Source organism: Malaclemys terrapin, chromosome 3 (assembly GCF_027887155.1).
Source record: "Malaclemys terrapin pileata isolate rMalTer1 chromosome 3, rMalTer1.hap1, whole genome shotgun sequence".
NCBI classification, from domain to species: Eukaryota; Metazoa; Chordata; order Testudines; family Emydidae; genus Malaclemys; species Malaclemys terrapin.
Genome location: NC_071507.1, coordinates 108,833,890 through 108,846,739, shown reverse-complemented (window position 1 = coordinate 108,846,739; position 12,850 = coordinate 108,833,890). Strand labels below are relative to the sequence as shown.

Sequence of the window (12,850 nt, the reverse complement as noted above, 5' to 3'; positions counted from 1 at the left end):
TGAACAGGCCACATATCCTTGGGCAGCATGCTGAGTAGGTTCTATTTCTTGCATTTGTGTGCCTTTCTATCTGGCATTTATTATGCAGGATCAGGCCTGTAGTTATTTTATTTATTAATCCCACAGTTATCTAAAATTATAAAATATGTAATAGTATTTTGATATGCAGTTAACGTCAGGTTCATAATGCTCAGTTTTTTGCATGCTAGAAAAAACAAATTCCAGAAGTCAGTGAGACAAAGGCAACTGCTATTCAACAGTGATAAAAGATAAGTAGTCATAAAATAGTAGTCACAGTTGATTTATTTCTCAATATGCGATAATAATGAAATAGGCTGCTGTATATTTACTAAACAAAGCACAATTATAACAGGAAACAACACATCAGTTATTGTTTAGGTGGATGATGTTTCAGATGTTATTCTGAAATAACAATATCTAGTGTGGTTATGGTGGGTCCTTCTCATACCACCTCCCAAAAAGCGTCACTGTTAAAACTGGTTTAGATGTAGCATTCTGACTGATCAAACGTCCATCACTTAATACCTAGTTGAAGAAGAGGATAATAAAATGACACCATTAACAAAGCAGCAATATTACATGGTGCACAAGTGACATGCATTTATAAGGTAAATGTTAAATAGTTTGAAGAAATAGTTTAATTAAGTAAAGTCTTGGAACCATAACATACAAAGCTAAATTGCTTTCTGAGGTCAATTGCTAAACCGAAAGGGCACCCAATACATGTCCCCCTTCCGCCCCCACTATTGAAAAGTTTGTCTTAGCTTTGTTGCAATATTTTGTTACTTTCCCCTATGAGCCCCCTGAAAAGCTACTTTGAAGCAGCTCAAAGACATTCTCCTACCTGAAATTCGCCAGGCGCCAGCTGAACCCCAGTGAGCAAGACTTCTGGGAAGACGTAACTAGTGCCAAATGTACCACTGAGAGAGAATGTGTCAAACCTGGTGTGAGCAGTAGCCACTGGCTCCCCACAGGTTTTCAAGTCTGTGCTTTTACACTTCAGTAGCGTGCATATCTATGGGAAAGAAAAAAGGAACACATTTAGGAGAATCATTTTACTAATGATAAAATTTGACTTTATTTTCCTCAAGACCAGATGGTACCAATTCAGCTCAATTCTTATGCCAACGATGCACTAAGTTAGTACATCAGAAACAACTTTTTGGATCAAAGAGTTTCCAACTCTCCAGCTCCTCTCCCCAGTATGGCTCTCCATACTGCTCTCCGCTCCCTCAAGTACTGCATACAAAGGCAGCGGTTTCTCTCTACCAGCTGGGTTTGGCCTTGTAGCCTTTCCAGATCCACCCACCCACTGGAAACCTCTGCTCCTACTTGACACTTTGTCCCCTTTCCTTTGTCCTATTCCACCCTAGACTGTTCCAGTTTTCTAGACCTTAGGCACTGACTCTATGGATGCTCCGGGGCTGGAGCACCCACGGAAAAAAATAGTGGGTGCTTCGTACCCACCAGCCACAGCTGTTTGGTGGCTGGGAGATGGACTTGGGGAGGGTGGAGAGCAGTGGGCAGGGAAGGGTCCGGGGAGGGGGCAGAGCAGAGGTGGGAACAGGCAGAGTAAGGGCGGGACCTATGGGGAGGGGACAGAGCAAGGGCAGGGCCTCGGGAGAGGAGGGCAAAGCGGGGGCAGGAAGAGGCAGAGTGAGGGCCAGACCTCGGGGAAAGGGGCGGAGTGGGGGCCGGACCTCGGGGAAGAGGGAAGGTGGAGCACCCCAGGGAAAACTAAAAGTCAGCACCTTTGGCCTGGACCCTTTTTTATGCTCTCCCTAAGAGCCACCTCTAGAGTTTCCACTTGTTCTTCCCACTCCTCCATCGAAAAGTTGACTTTTTACCAATAAAACTAAGACAAGTTCTTTGATGGAAAGCTCAGGCAATCTTATACACATTATTAGCAACAAAATCACTTAGTGGCCTGGCTGGTGGTCTATCAGAAGTTAATTTGGATGTCTCCATCCAATCCTTGGTGGATAGGTGTCTACATAATAAAGCCAGTACCTCAGAAGAGATGCCAAGGTTGGAATAGGTACAGAGACTGACTTAGCCTTTTATTCCCAGAGACAATCCCTCCAGGTTGGGGTTGATGTGTATCAGAGGGTAACGTGAGGCAGCATAAACTGCTGTAGCTTGTTTTATGGAGAAATAAAAGACTTGGTCCACAGCACTGGACATTCGGCAAGAACTAAAATAATTTTATCAGCGGACCAAACATCAAAGTGACTTTTTGAAAATGTATCAAAGGAGATATAGGGTGGCTAAAACATCGAGACACATAATGGGATTATCATCTGTGACAACTGGTAAGGAAAGTGGTTGGTGATAGGTAGACTAAAGTAAATCTAAAAAGGACCTGTCAGTAATTAGCCAATGCAATAGATTTGCTCAAAAAACAAAGGATGGCCCGTATTATGTAATGTGACTAAACAAATTAATATTTCCAGCAAGATAGCATTTAATGGTCAATCACAGTCTTTCCCAAATGTTTGGTTAACAGAGCAAAACCTTGGACATTTCCAATAAAACTTTATGCTTTACATATACTTCATTGACATGACATGGCAAATAAGAAAAAACTCAATCTTTGTGAATTCAACTGAGTAAAATGTCTTGTACAGTTGAATGCAATCAACTGATATTTTAAAAATAATCATCAGATAAAGATCAACTCTGATGAAAGAGACAGAAAAAGATTGTTGCGTTCTAATTTTCAAAGTCTCTAACAGCATCTCAAAGACATCTTTCTGCTACTTACCATCCTGAAGTCTGTCTCTAAGACAACATAGTGAACAATGCAAATGGTGAAGTGAATGGGGGGCGGGGGAGGGAAGAGAGAGAAAGGGGCAGAGAATATAAAGATCCATTATATTGTGGAATAATTTATTACCATACAAGATCAATTCCCTCTTGTCACATGAACTCTGAGTTTGTACCCAGGGCCATTCCAAGACTTGCTACTTTTGGCATGAAGGGCAAGCAGACTCATTAGAAATTACAGGATCAACTCATCACTAGCAACCAAAGGGCTATGCACGGGAACATGAGAAAACACCATTGTCCCTTTTTTCCTCCCAGGAACCAAAAGCATCTCCCATGCAAAGATGTCTCATAAACATATATATGAAGTATTCCACATGTCCCCAAAAATAAGCTTTACCTGTAAATAGTATTCTCCTTCAACAACATGAAGGCCATCAAAAGCACCCAGCACATAAACTTCATCTTCTTGCTTCTCCACCATCCTGTAGCTCAAATGACAGCAAAGATCTTTCTGGCAAACTGTATGATTTCCTTCAGGCTTAGTGAGTTCAGTGAAGGTGAAGTTATCAAAGAAAATGACTCCACTGAAATTACGGTCATCTGGTGAGAATCGTTTGACACTTGTGGCATACGCGCTCCAGTTAACAGTAGAAGGGTAGGTGGGAGAAAGACGAGGTTGTGAACGCAGTTCCGCAACCAAGAGGTGACCGTTCTCTGTTTCCATATTGTAATGATATGCCCTGGGTCCTTCAGGTGCATAGATACCACTCCCTGTGAGTGACAGACAGAATTTTCAGTCCAAAAGAATCAGCTATTTGAATGATATTGTCCTTTTCATTTTTCCCAATGCTGTTTTGTTCTATTATGATGTTTAGAACATTACCAAAAATTAACCTCCCAAATTAAACCTTTAAGAACTCAAGTCTTTTCTTACAATTCCTAGAGAAGGGACAGGGTGCATTAGGGTGACCAGATAGCAAGTGTGAAAAATTGGGACAGGGTTAATAGGTGCCTATACAAGACAAAGCCCCAATATTGGGATTGTCCCTATAAAATTGGGACATCTGGTCATCCTAGGGTGCATGGTTTTCTTATTGAGGGAGGGGGCCAGATTCTCCACTGTGGCTGAGATCTCCTCAGCACAACAGAAGGGGGATGGGCATGGCAGCATGGAATGCTGTCTGGCTCTCTGATTCTCTGCTCAGCTTGACCCCACTGCAGAACAAAGCAGCTTGAGGGCTGCTCTGACCTATGCTAGCTGACAACAGACCCAAAAGGGCCAACCACCAGCCTAGAACAGCCAGAGCCCAAAGCACTCACCCTGCAGCCCTACCCCAGGGCTGGCAGGGGGATGGCATAGGAGCTGGCTATGCTGGCTTTACCCCAGTTGAGAACTCCACATTAGGGGAATCTGGCTGACCAGATAAAGCCAAATCCAGGAGAGAAACTGGACCATTTATTAGAGTATTGGATTCCATGCCACACCTATATACTTTCCTGAAGCTCTTCACCTCTGCCAATCAGAATGGATCATGAGGGACAAAATATCAGATGTTCTCAGCATGACACTCCAGTCAGCACTATGTAAGAGTTTCTATGCAAGGGATGAATCCTATGACAGGCATCCCATATTCATTCATTCATAGAATTTAAGACCAGAAGGCACTATTATTATCACCATCTAGTCTGAGGTCCTTCAAAGCATAGGCCTTAGGACTTCCATTCTTTAATTCCTGCTTCAAGTCCATCAGCTGGGGATGAAGAAGAGCATATCTTCTTGAATCATCCAATCTTGATTTAAAGATTTCCAGTGATGGAGAATCCATCAGAATCCTTGGTAAATTGTTCCAATGGTTAATCACCCTCATGGTTAAAAAACTGTCCTCGTTCCTAGCCTGAATTTGTCAAGCTTCAACTTCCACCCATTGGATCTGGTTACCTTTATCTGCTAGATTGATAAGCCCTCATATCACAGATGAGGGCTAGACTGGGAGACATCCCTTCTATTTCAGACAATGTGAATATGATCAGTGACCCAACCCTGAAATCGTGCAAGCATGAGATCTAATAGGTTTCAAAATGTAAACGTGGCCCTTGGCTAAAAGATCATATTCCATCTGCTTAGTTCTCAGTAAACACAAAGTCACATTGTTTTAAAAGAAGTGGGTGAAGAACAGTGCTCCTGTGACAGCCCTGACAACTTGGTTTGAAGGGTCTGAACATTACTGAATGGTGCTACAAACCTAGTCTTGCATTTGGTTAGTATAAATGGAATCTTGCATGCTGGTTTTCATTTATTACCCAGTGTTACGACTGTATTTTATAGTAATCCAGAATGAGTCTTGTTCTTTAGCTGTTGAAAACTTTGTATGAACTAGCTGAACTAGAGAGCATTTGAGGGTGACTTATTGAGAAAGGAGATTGAAGAGGACTGTTTATCAGCAAAAAGCAAGATTTAATAGTTCAGGGAAGCCAAGCAAAGAAGCTGCAAGATTTTGTTCATGCATAGCAAGTCAGTAAAAAGAACTAAGGAAGTTCCTGAGAAGCTAGGAAGGAGAGAAGAAAAAAAAAAAAAAAAACACAGTGAGTTTTGCTGTGCCCTCATTTGGCATCAGGAATATTGAGGCTAGGAATAAGGCTACCACAGGGGTTTTTGGCTTCAGAAGAAATACATTGTGCAGCATAAAACAATCTCAAAGAAGAGATAGAGACTAAAGATCCAGTATTACAAAGATAATTTACCTTACCCCAAACAGCAAATTACCTGTCATAGCCAGGCTGGTGTTGTGTGTATCAGCCGCAAGGAAATTGACACCCATCCCCATAGCCCAGGCAGAGTGGAATTCAATAGCAGTCAAATGTGGTAGGACATTCATCCAAGCAGTGGGAAACAGCACAGTATCCACATGTAATTTGCTCACCAGAGTCACAGCTGGGTCATGAAAAAGTATGTCAAAGCAAGTGAAAATGCCAAACTTTCCAAAGGATGTGTTGAAAGTGACAATCTCTGGCTCCTTGGGGGAATCAAACTGAGTTTCTGACATAAAGAGATTATACTGACAAAACAAACCATAGGGGAAAAAACTGTTAAAAGGCACCTAATGCAATAGCCTGGAAACATTTTATAAAACTGCTAAAGGCAACCTGCATTATTTAAAAAAAAAAAAAAAAAATCTAAAAGCCTTCATATTGAACATGTAAAAGTACATCTACAATGCAACAAAAAACCCATGGCACCAAGTCTCAAAGGCTGGGTCAGCTGGCTTGGGGTCACGGAGTTTGGGCTGTGGGACAAAAATGGCAGCATAGACATTTGAGCCTGGGCCTGAAACCCCACAAGGGGGTGGATCTCTGAGCCTGATCTGAATGTCTGCAATTTTTGGCCTCACAGCCCGAGTCCGAGTCAGCTGGTTTGGTCCAGCCCTGCGGCCGTGATGCAGGTCTTTTATTGCAGTGTAAACATACCCCAAGTTTCCAAGTCCATCCCAATAACTGGTTGAGTGAAGCCTGATCTAACATTCTACTCAACGGTATTTCTCTGTCTGTTATGCGATAACTTTTGAACACCACACTAGATCCACTCCAAAATTTCAGGGGATGTTCTAAGCATCAGTGGTCAGAACCCTATTGATTTTGCTAAAAATCAGGAAAGCCAGAAGGGGGGTAAAGGGAGATATAGGGTTAGTAAAGCTAGCAGCTTTAACCACGTTTGCAATTGTTTGTAAATCAAAGAACTGGTTGATGACAGCCATTAACACCTTCCAGACTAGCAGCACTCTCCTGCCCCCATCCCATTTCAACTAATCCTCCCAATGCAGTTTAAAAATGAAGTAAAGTTTTTTTACCCACGAAAGTTTATGCCCAAATAAATCTGTTAGTTTTTAAGGTGCCACCGGACTCCTTGTTGTTTTTGTGGATATAGACTAACATGGCTACCCCCTGATATTTAAAAATGTTGATACCTTGCGAGATTTCCCTCCCAGACTGACAGAAAAGAACAGTGTCATGTTATTTCTTACCTTATGGTAGCGTGCCACCAATTTCCCTTCTGAGTCAAAGACAACATTAGTATTGTATTGGTAGTGTCCATTGCTGGGGCACTTGGGATCACTGGAATTACATGGCTTCTTGTCTCCAATATTGGCAACCACATAGATAGAGTTGTTTCTTGCCATGCAGCTGAGCCTTTCCTGCACTGCCGCCGGAGCAAATCTAGTTCATTTTTGGCAAAAGGAAAATACACAAAACAAAAAATAGACCAGATCAAACTAAATTCAAAGCTGAAAAAAAATGAGAAAATAGACTTCAAAGTTATTTTAATGGAACACTGGCGTTTAGAGCAGCAGCTGTTACGGAGCAGCTGAGTACTAGGAGGCCTTTCGACAGATAGTGCTTATTTTTTAATTCTGCAATTGGAGCTGTGCAGGTATGCTATCAGAATTCAGGACAGCTCCTTGACCTCAGTGGACTTCTGCAGGGGTGGAAGGGTCTGCCCTCAACAATCCTATAACAGGATTGAGGCCTTAGAATGTCAGCTGCGTGGAACATGGTGTGCATCTCCCTAGGTATTTGTACAGACAGGGGCTATTACTGTACAGCTGAATGTAGCATGGATTTTTCAGGTCAATTTGAAACAAAATAAATTTTTTCCTAAATTTGTCATCAAATTGAAAAAACTAAAACCAGTTTTCAAATATATTATGTTTTTGATTCATTTTGAATGGACTCAAAATTAATTTTTAATTTTATATTTTGATTCAGACATGTTGGGGTGTTTTCATCGTGTATGCATGTATGTGTGTGTGTGCTTTAAATTGGCCAAATTTTAATTTATTTTGAAATGAAAAGTAGGAATGAAGCATTTTGACTTTATCAAAAAAAAATTTGTTTTTCTTAGCTGTAACTATTTGTCAAGTTTGTGAATAGTTTCAGAGTACCAAAAAATGCATTTTTCAATGAAAAATCTACTTGTAGAAAAAATTTCTCTCAACTTTGTATTACAGTATAAATATTTAACCTTAAGAAATGCATTTTGAATCCCTCTCCTTGATGTGCTTTTTGTTTAATGGGAAGGAATGGAGGAACAGGGCCGGCTTTATTTATTCTTCATGGCTCCCCCAGATAGTGCGTCTCTCTTCACATGTATGATCATAGGCTGGTTTTTACAATGATCTTCAAAACATCAGCAGCAAACTTTACCTGTCACTATAAATATAATGCATTATAAAAAAAACAATTAAAACTATAGCCAAGATGATGGCTCATGGGGCAGAGTTCAAGTGTGTCCAAAATATACTTCATCTCAAACTACTAAAATTGGTTCATCTGTCCCTTTAAATGAAAAAGAATGGAGAGAGACTTCTGTGGTGCTACTTACTAGCAAATTGTTAAACACACACAACATTTTCCCTTTAGAAATTCATGGAAATGTTCAATTACACATTCAAAATTCTAGATACAGATTCATGTGCTACTCTGTGTCAGCAGGGCCAGTAGGAGAGAGCTGTAGTAGTAGCATGAAGAGGCTGATCCTCAGCACAGATGCCCTAGAACTGTGCAAATGCTCTGAGAATTCCTCATGAATCTTGGGACACATGCAGGATTGAAATATCATACCCTTGCCCCTTCAGCAGGCTGACAACAGACTTGAGAGTTCAATATCTGGGAACACGATGATCTATTACTTGGTGTCATTCCAGAGCCTAGGGGATGGCAGAATCCCATATAACCCTCATCTTTAAAAGTCTCGTCTTTCATGCAATGAGGACAGAAATGCATGTAAAATTATACACAAGGGCTATACGGTGCTATAAGGAGCCTATATTTTACAAATTGGATTTAAGTGAGAGCCTATGTAAACTAATACAAACGTTAATCCTTTCACAAATATTCTAATCCATTTAGAGGCATGGCTTACATACCAAAAGGCATACTGTCTGCTCCTACAAACAAAAAAATTAGTTAAAAACCAATTAAAGATAGTTAAGCCCAATACCAGCCATGCAAAACCTTGGAAGCAATGAAAGCTTCATTTAAGGTGTATTTAATATACTATACCCCCCCACCACACAGACAGGACATTCACTGGTAATGTCAATCAGCTGCCAGGGGTACAATCATACCCAACCCCGGCAACGTACGTGGATGGCTAGTATGAGCCACTGCCCATGCCACTGCGGCCACTCTGCTACTTTTAGATCATGAGCTCAAGCCGAGCTTTTGTACATACCTCTAAAGCTCTTCATAGCTTCCCTCCTCCCCAAGCTCCCTATCTGCACTTGTATCTTATGTTATTCCTTTGCCTCTTCTGTTCCACCAACAATGCCAATTTTGATAACACAGGTTATCTACTTCTCCTACAAGCATTTTTCCATGCTGCCTCTAATGCCTAGTACCTTGGCTGAACTAGTTTGTAATGCCACTACCCTGTCTTCTTTGAAATCCCTCTTCAAGACCCTCTTCTACCAGAGTAAAGTGCCAAGAATACCTTTATAAACAAACAAACCCTGAAAATTGTACCTGCAGTTTGCCTATGCAGCCCTGTGTTCCCATCACAATTACAGTTATCCTTCCCCTCCTCCATTCCCTCAGCCTGTTACACACTTGTGCCTTGTCTTAACTTAGGGTGAAAAACCTGTTTGGGGCAGGGACAAGCTCTTACTAGGGGCCCTAATCTGATTGGTGCCTCTAGGTGCTATAAGTAATAATAAAGCTATCAACTCAACTTCCTGCAGCACTCTGATGTTCTTTAGACATCTCCCATCCAGCTACTCCCCACACCGCATCTCCATCATGTGGTAATCTCAGATAAACTCACATATAAATTGTGTTTGGAAAAATATACAAAAAGGAGATTAGAATGGGAATTGGCAAATTCTAGCAGCAGAATCTTCTCCAAACATAATAATGTTGTTATCTCATAACCTTTCACCCAGAGTTGTGAATTGCTGCTCAACTAAGGAGTTCATCTTGATAACTACCTGCATAGGTGCTGACTCTGTGGGTGTTCCATAGAAAAAAAAAATGGTGGGTGAAGCCCTCCATGATCAGCTCCTCCCTCAGCACCTCTTGCCAGCTGGCAGGCCCCACCAATCAGCTGCTTCCCACTCCCCGCCAGCGATCAGCTGTTCAGCGGCATGGAGGAAACACTGGGGGAGGGAGAGGACGAGGGCAGGGTGCACTCAGGGGAGGGGCAGAATAGGGCAGGAATTGGTGGGGTGATGGTGGAGCGGGGAAGGAAGAGGCGGAGTGGGAGGCTAGGGAAAGGGGTGGAGTGGGGGTGGGGCCTGGGGCGGAGCGGGGGTCGAGCACCTCGGGCAACTCAGAAAGATGGTGCCTCTGACTGCCTGGTTGATAAAGTGCTTATCATTAGCTGAATTGCCTGTTCAGTTAGTCAGGACATTTTAGACATTAGGTTATTTAACTGTTGTGTACAATAATGTTGGAGTCAAATTTAAAAGACCTCAAGTCTTTTGCATTTCTCATTAATCCACTCCTCTTCAGACCATTAACACAATATTTTAAAGCTATTTGGAAGACACCGCATAAGGGATACCTTTCAGGGTCAGTGCATGGAATCCAGTTCACCTGTGGATCTGGGATGTCTTCAAGATAGGAGAAAATGGTGTCTCTTTTGAAGACCCAGCCGTAAATGCCATCTTCAGGAGTCACAATGATGTGTGCACCCTGAAACAACAGCTAAATTAAGCACTTGCCACCAGGAACAAAACAAATAACTAAGAAAATCAAGAGTCAATACCTGTTGGGACGCTGCTTTGATGGCCCCTTCCAAAACATCCATATTTTTGTTCATTAGTGTCAAAGCATCCTCAGATGAAACAGGACTCCCAGTGACTTCTGGCAATATAACAGCGTGCTCATACACAGCTGCAATGTAGCTGTCCAAGGCAAAGGTCTGAAGGATTGAGAGTATAAAAACCGTAGCATATATGTAAGGCTGGAACATGATCATTGCTGAAGCTCAGTGGTAAATGGAAAACAGAGCAAGTTTCTGAAGGATAAAGGAGAAAAGAAGACAGGTGGCAAAGTCCAGCTTTCTTCTTAGTTTACTTTGGCAACAATTCTCTGTGAAATTATCTGGGAAAACACAGCATTGTGCAATAAGATTACCACAGCTAAAGAAACATATTGCAACAACAAACCATCTACACAGTTAAACAGGGAAGTGATATTCACTGAATCACTGACATGAGAATAACTGTGCCAAAGGAACACACTAAATGACATCTGTCTAGAAATAGTGGCCCAAATTTTGCTTTGCTATAACTTGCAATTCCATTGACTTCAGTAGACTTGTGCAGAGTAGAATTTGTACCAGGTTTGTACTTTGTGTCCACTCTCACTAAAGCTGATACTAGACAAACTTGTGCAATTCACACAGGTAGTAGTTTGAATTGTATATTGTCTTGTCTTTTGTAGCAGCTGCCCTCAGAATAATCATTAACACACAATTTTGTAAAGTGACAAGGAAGGCCACAGAATGTATCTCAGAACTGATCCAAGAACACAGAGCTGTCAGGAGCCCAAATTAACCAACATTTGGGCAATAATTTATGCTGCTCTTTTAAACATAGCTGGGGAACTTAAATACATCTTGAACCAAATCCAGCTCACCTCGCTCACATTCTCAGTGAGCAAAATGAAGACAGTTTGTCCTCTTTAGTTTTGTTTACACTAGGGCAGCTAAACCTACAGGGAATGACTGCAGAGACCAAAGTTCAGCCTCTACTTTGGCTAGAGCGGGTCAACACATTTTCTGACAAATAGTTTTCCTTTGGAAAATGCTATTTCAACAAAATCCCACTGGAATGTGTTGATTCCACTGAAACTAGCAACAAAATCACTCAGGCAAACTGACTGATTAGCTTGCCCTGCCTGGTTCCTTGATAGCCTGCCTGCCAGCTGGCCAGGCGTCTAGCAGGCTGCTCAATTCCCAGCATCCCCCTTTAATGGGTTGTCTGGGTGGCGAACTCCCTGGCTGGTTTTCTCCCTTCCCAGAATTTAAAAAAAAAAAAAAAAAAAAATATAAGCTCTCCGTACCTTATTCAGAACACTACAAAACCAGCATCGAACATGGTTTTAAAGCAGTGTCGAGCACAGTTTGTCTTTGGCTGTGCTTACAGTTAAAATGTTCAGCACTAATTTAGATACACTATTGTTAACAAGAGGTCTAGAGAAGGATGTCAGCTGTTCAGTTTTTGGCAGCAGATATGATCCTTTAAAAAGGAAGCAAAAAGGAAGCAACTAATATTTCATGACGTTTTTGGTAACTTGGAAGCCTCCCTGAAACGAGTTCATTTTTTTCCATTGGCATGGAAAACTAAGAACCCCAGCTGTAGCTCCTCACACTTGGTCAGGTGACAGGGTGGCCCAGCCTTAGGGCCACAGCAGGTGCAGGAAACCAAGCATCGGAACTAGGGACTAAGGGTGGAACCAGAGTCAGCAGTCAGAAACTAGAGCTGAAGGTCAAAGTGGAGGTGAGGAACTGAAACAAACAGTAACACAGGAGCAGTCACAGTGTTGGGCATGAGCACGGAGCAGGCAGCGAGGAGCTGCTGCTGCTGCTGGATTAAGAGCCAGCCTACTGGCCTCTCCAGCCAATCAGGCAGTCTGCTGCAGGCTGGCTGTACTGATGAGGCTGCCTGGAGACTAGCTGTGTTGTAGTGCCTGATTCCGGACACACATTCATATGTGGCCAAATATGAGTGTTTTAGTTGAACAAAAATAGACAGAATAAAAGGATAAATTGCCAAATATTTATAGAAATGATCATACTTTTCAAACTACTTGGTTACGCATACTGTCATGTTCTGGGGTGCCGTTCAGAGCAGTCAGAAGTTGTGTCACTGCGTGCCCTGCAGCTTTGGGTGCCTCACAATGCTTTGCTGTTGTTGCTTCCAACCAGCCTATGAGCATGCAGGTCACACCCTGAGTTTCTGTCTGTGTGCTAGACAGCTCTGGTTCAGTGGCTCTGAACCAATCATCCTGTCTTCAGTCCCACTGCCCCACTCTGGCTTCTACCAGCCTTGGTTACTACTTG

The 12,850-nt window shown here is 42.1% G+C and overlaps 1 protein-coding gene across 1 annotated transcript; it reads right to left on the bottom strand.

Moving 5' to 3' along the window:
- Positions 1-285: 285 nt before the first annotated feature.
- On the bottom strand, positions 286-10,862 carry LOC128834598 (pantetheinase-like). The gene is made up of 7 exons (XM_054023515.1): positions 10,550-10,862; positions 10,346-10,476; positions 6,810-7,002; positions 5,555-5,846; positions 3,188-3,561; positions 866-1,036; positions 286-546 (listed from the first exon to the last, which is right to left on the bottom strand). The coding sequence occupies exons 1-7, from the start codon at positions 10,760-10,762 to the stop codon at positions 448-450; spliced, it is 1,473 nt and encodes a 490-aa protein (XP_053879490.1). The 5' UTR covers positions 10,763-10,862; the 3' UTR covers positions 286-447.
- Positions 10,863-12,850: the final 1,988 nt, after the last annotated feature.

Excerpts from the sequence above, each read along its gene's own strand:
- LOC128834598 (XM_054023515.1), bottom strand. The coding sequence starts at position 10,762 with ATGATCATGTTCCAGCCTTACATATATGCTACGGTTTTTATACTCTCA. Across the intron at positions 7,003-10,345 it reads CCATGCACTGACCCTGAAAG|ATTTGCTCCGGCGGCAGTGC; the intron begins GTATCCCTTATG and ends AAAATGAACTAG. Across the intron at positions 547-865 it reads TGGCGCCTGGCGAATTTCAG|GTATTAAGTGATGGACGTTT; the intron begins GTAGGAGAATGT and ends TTCTTCAACTAG.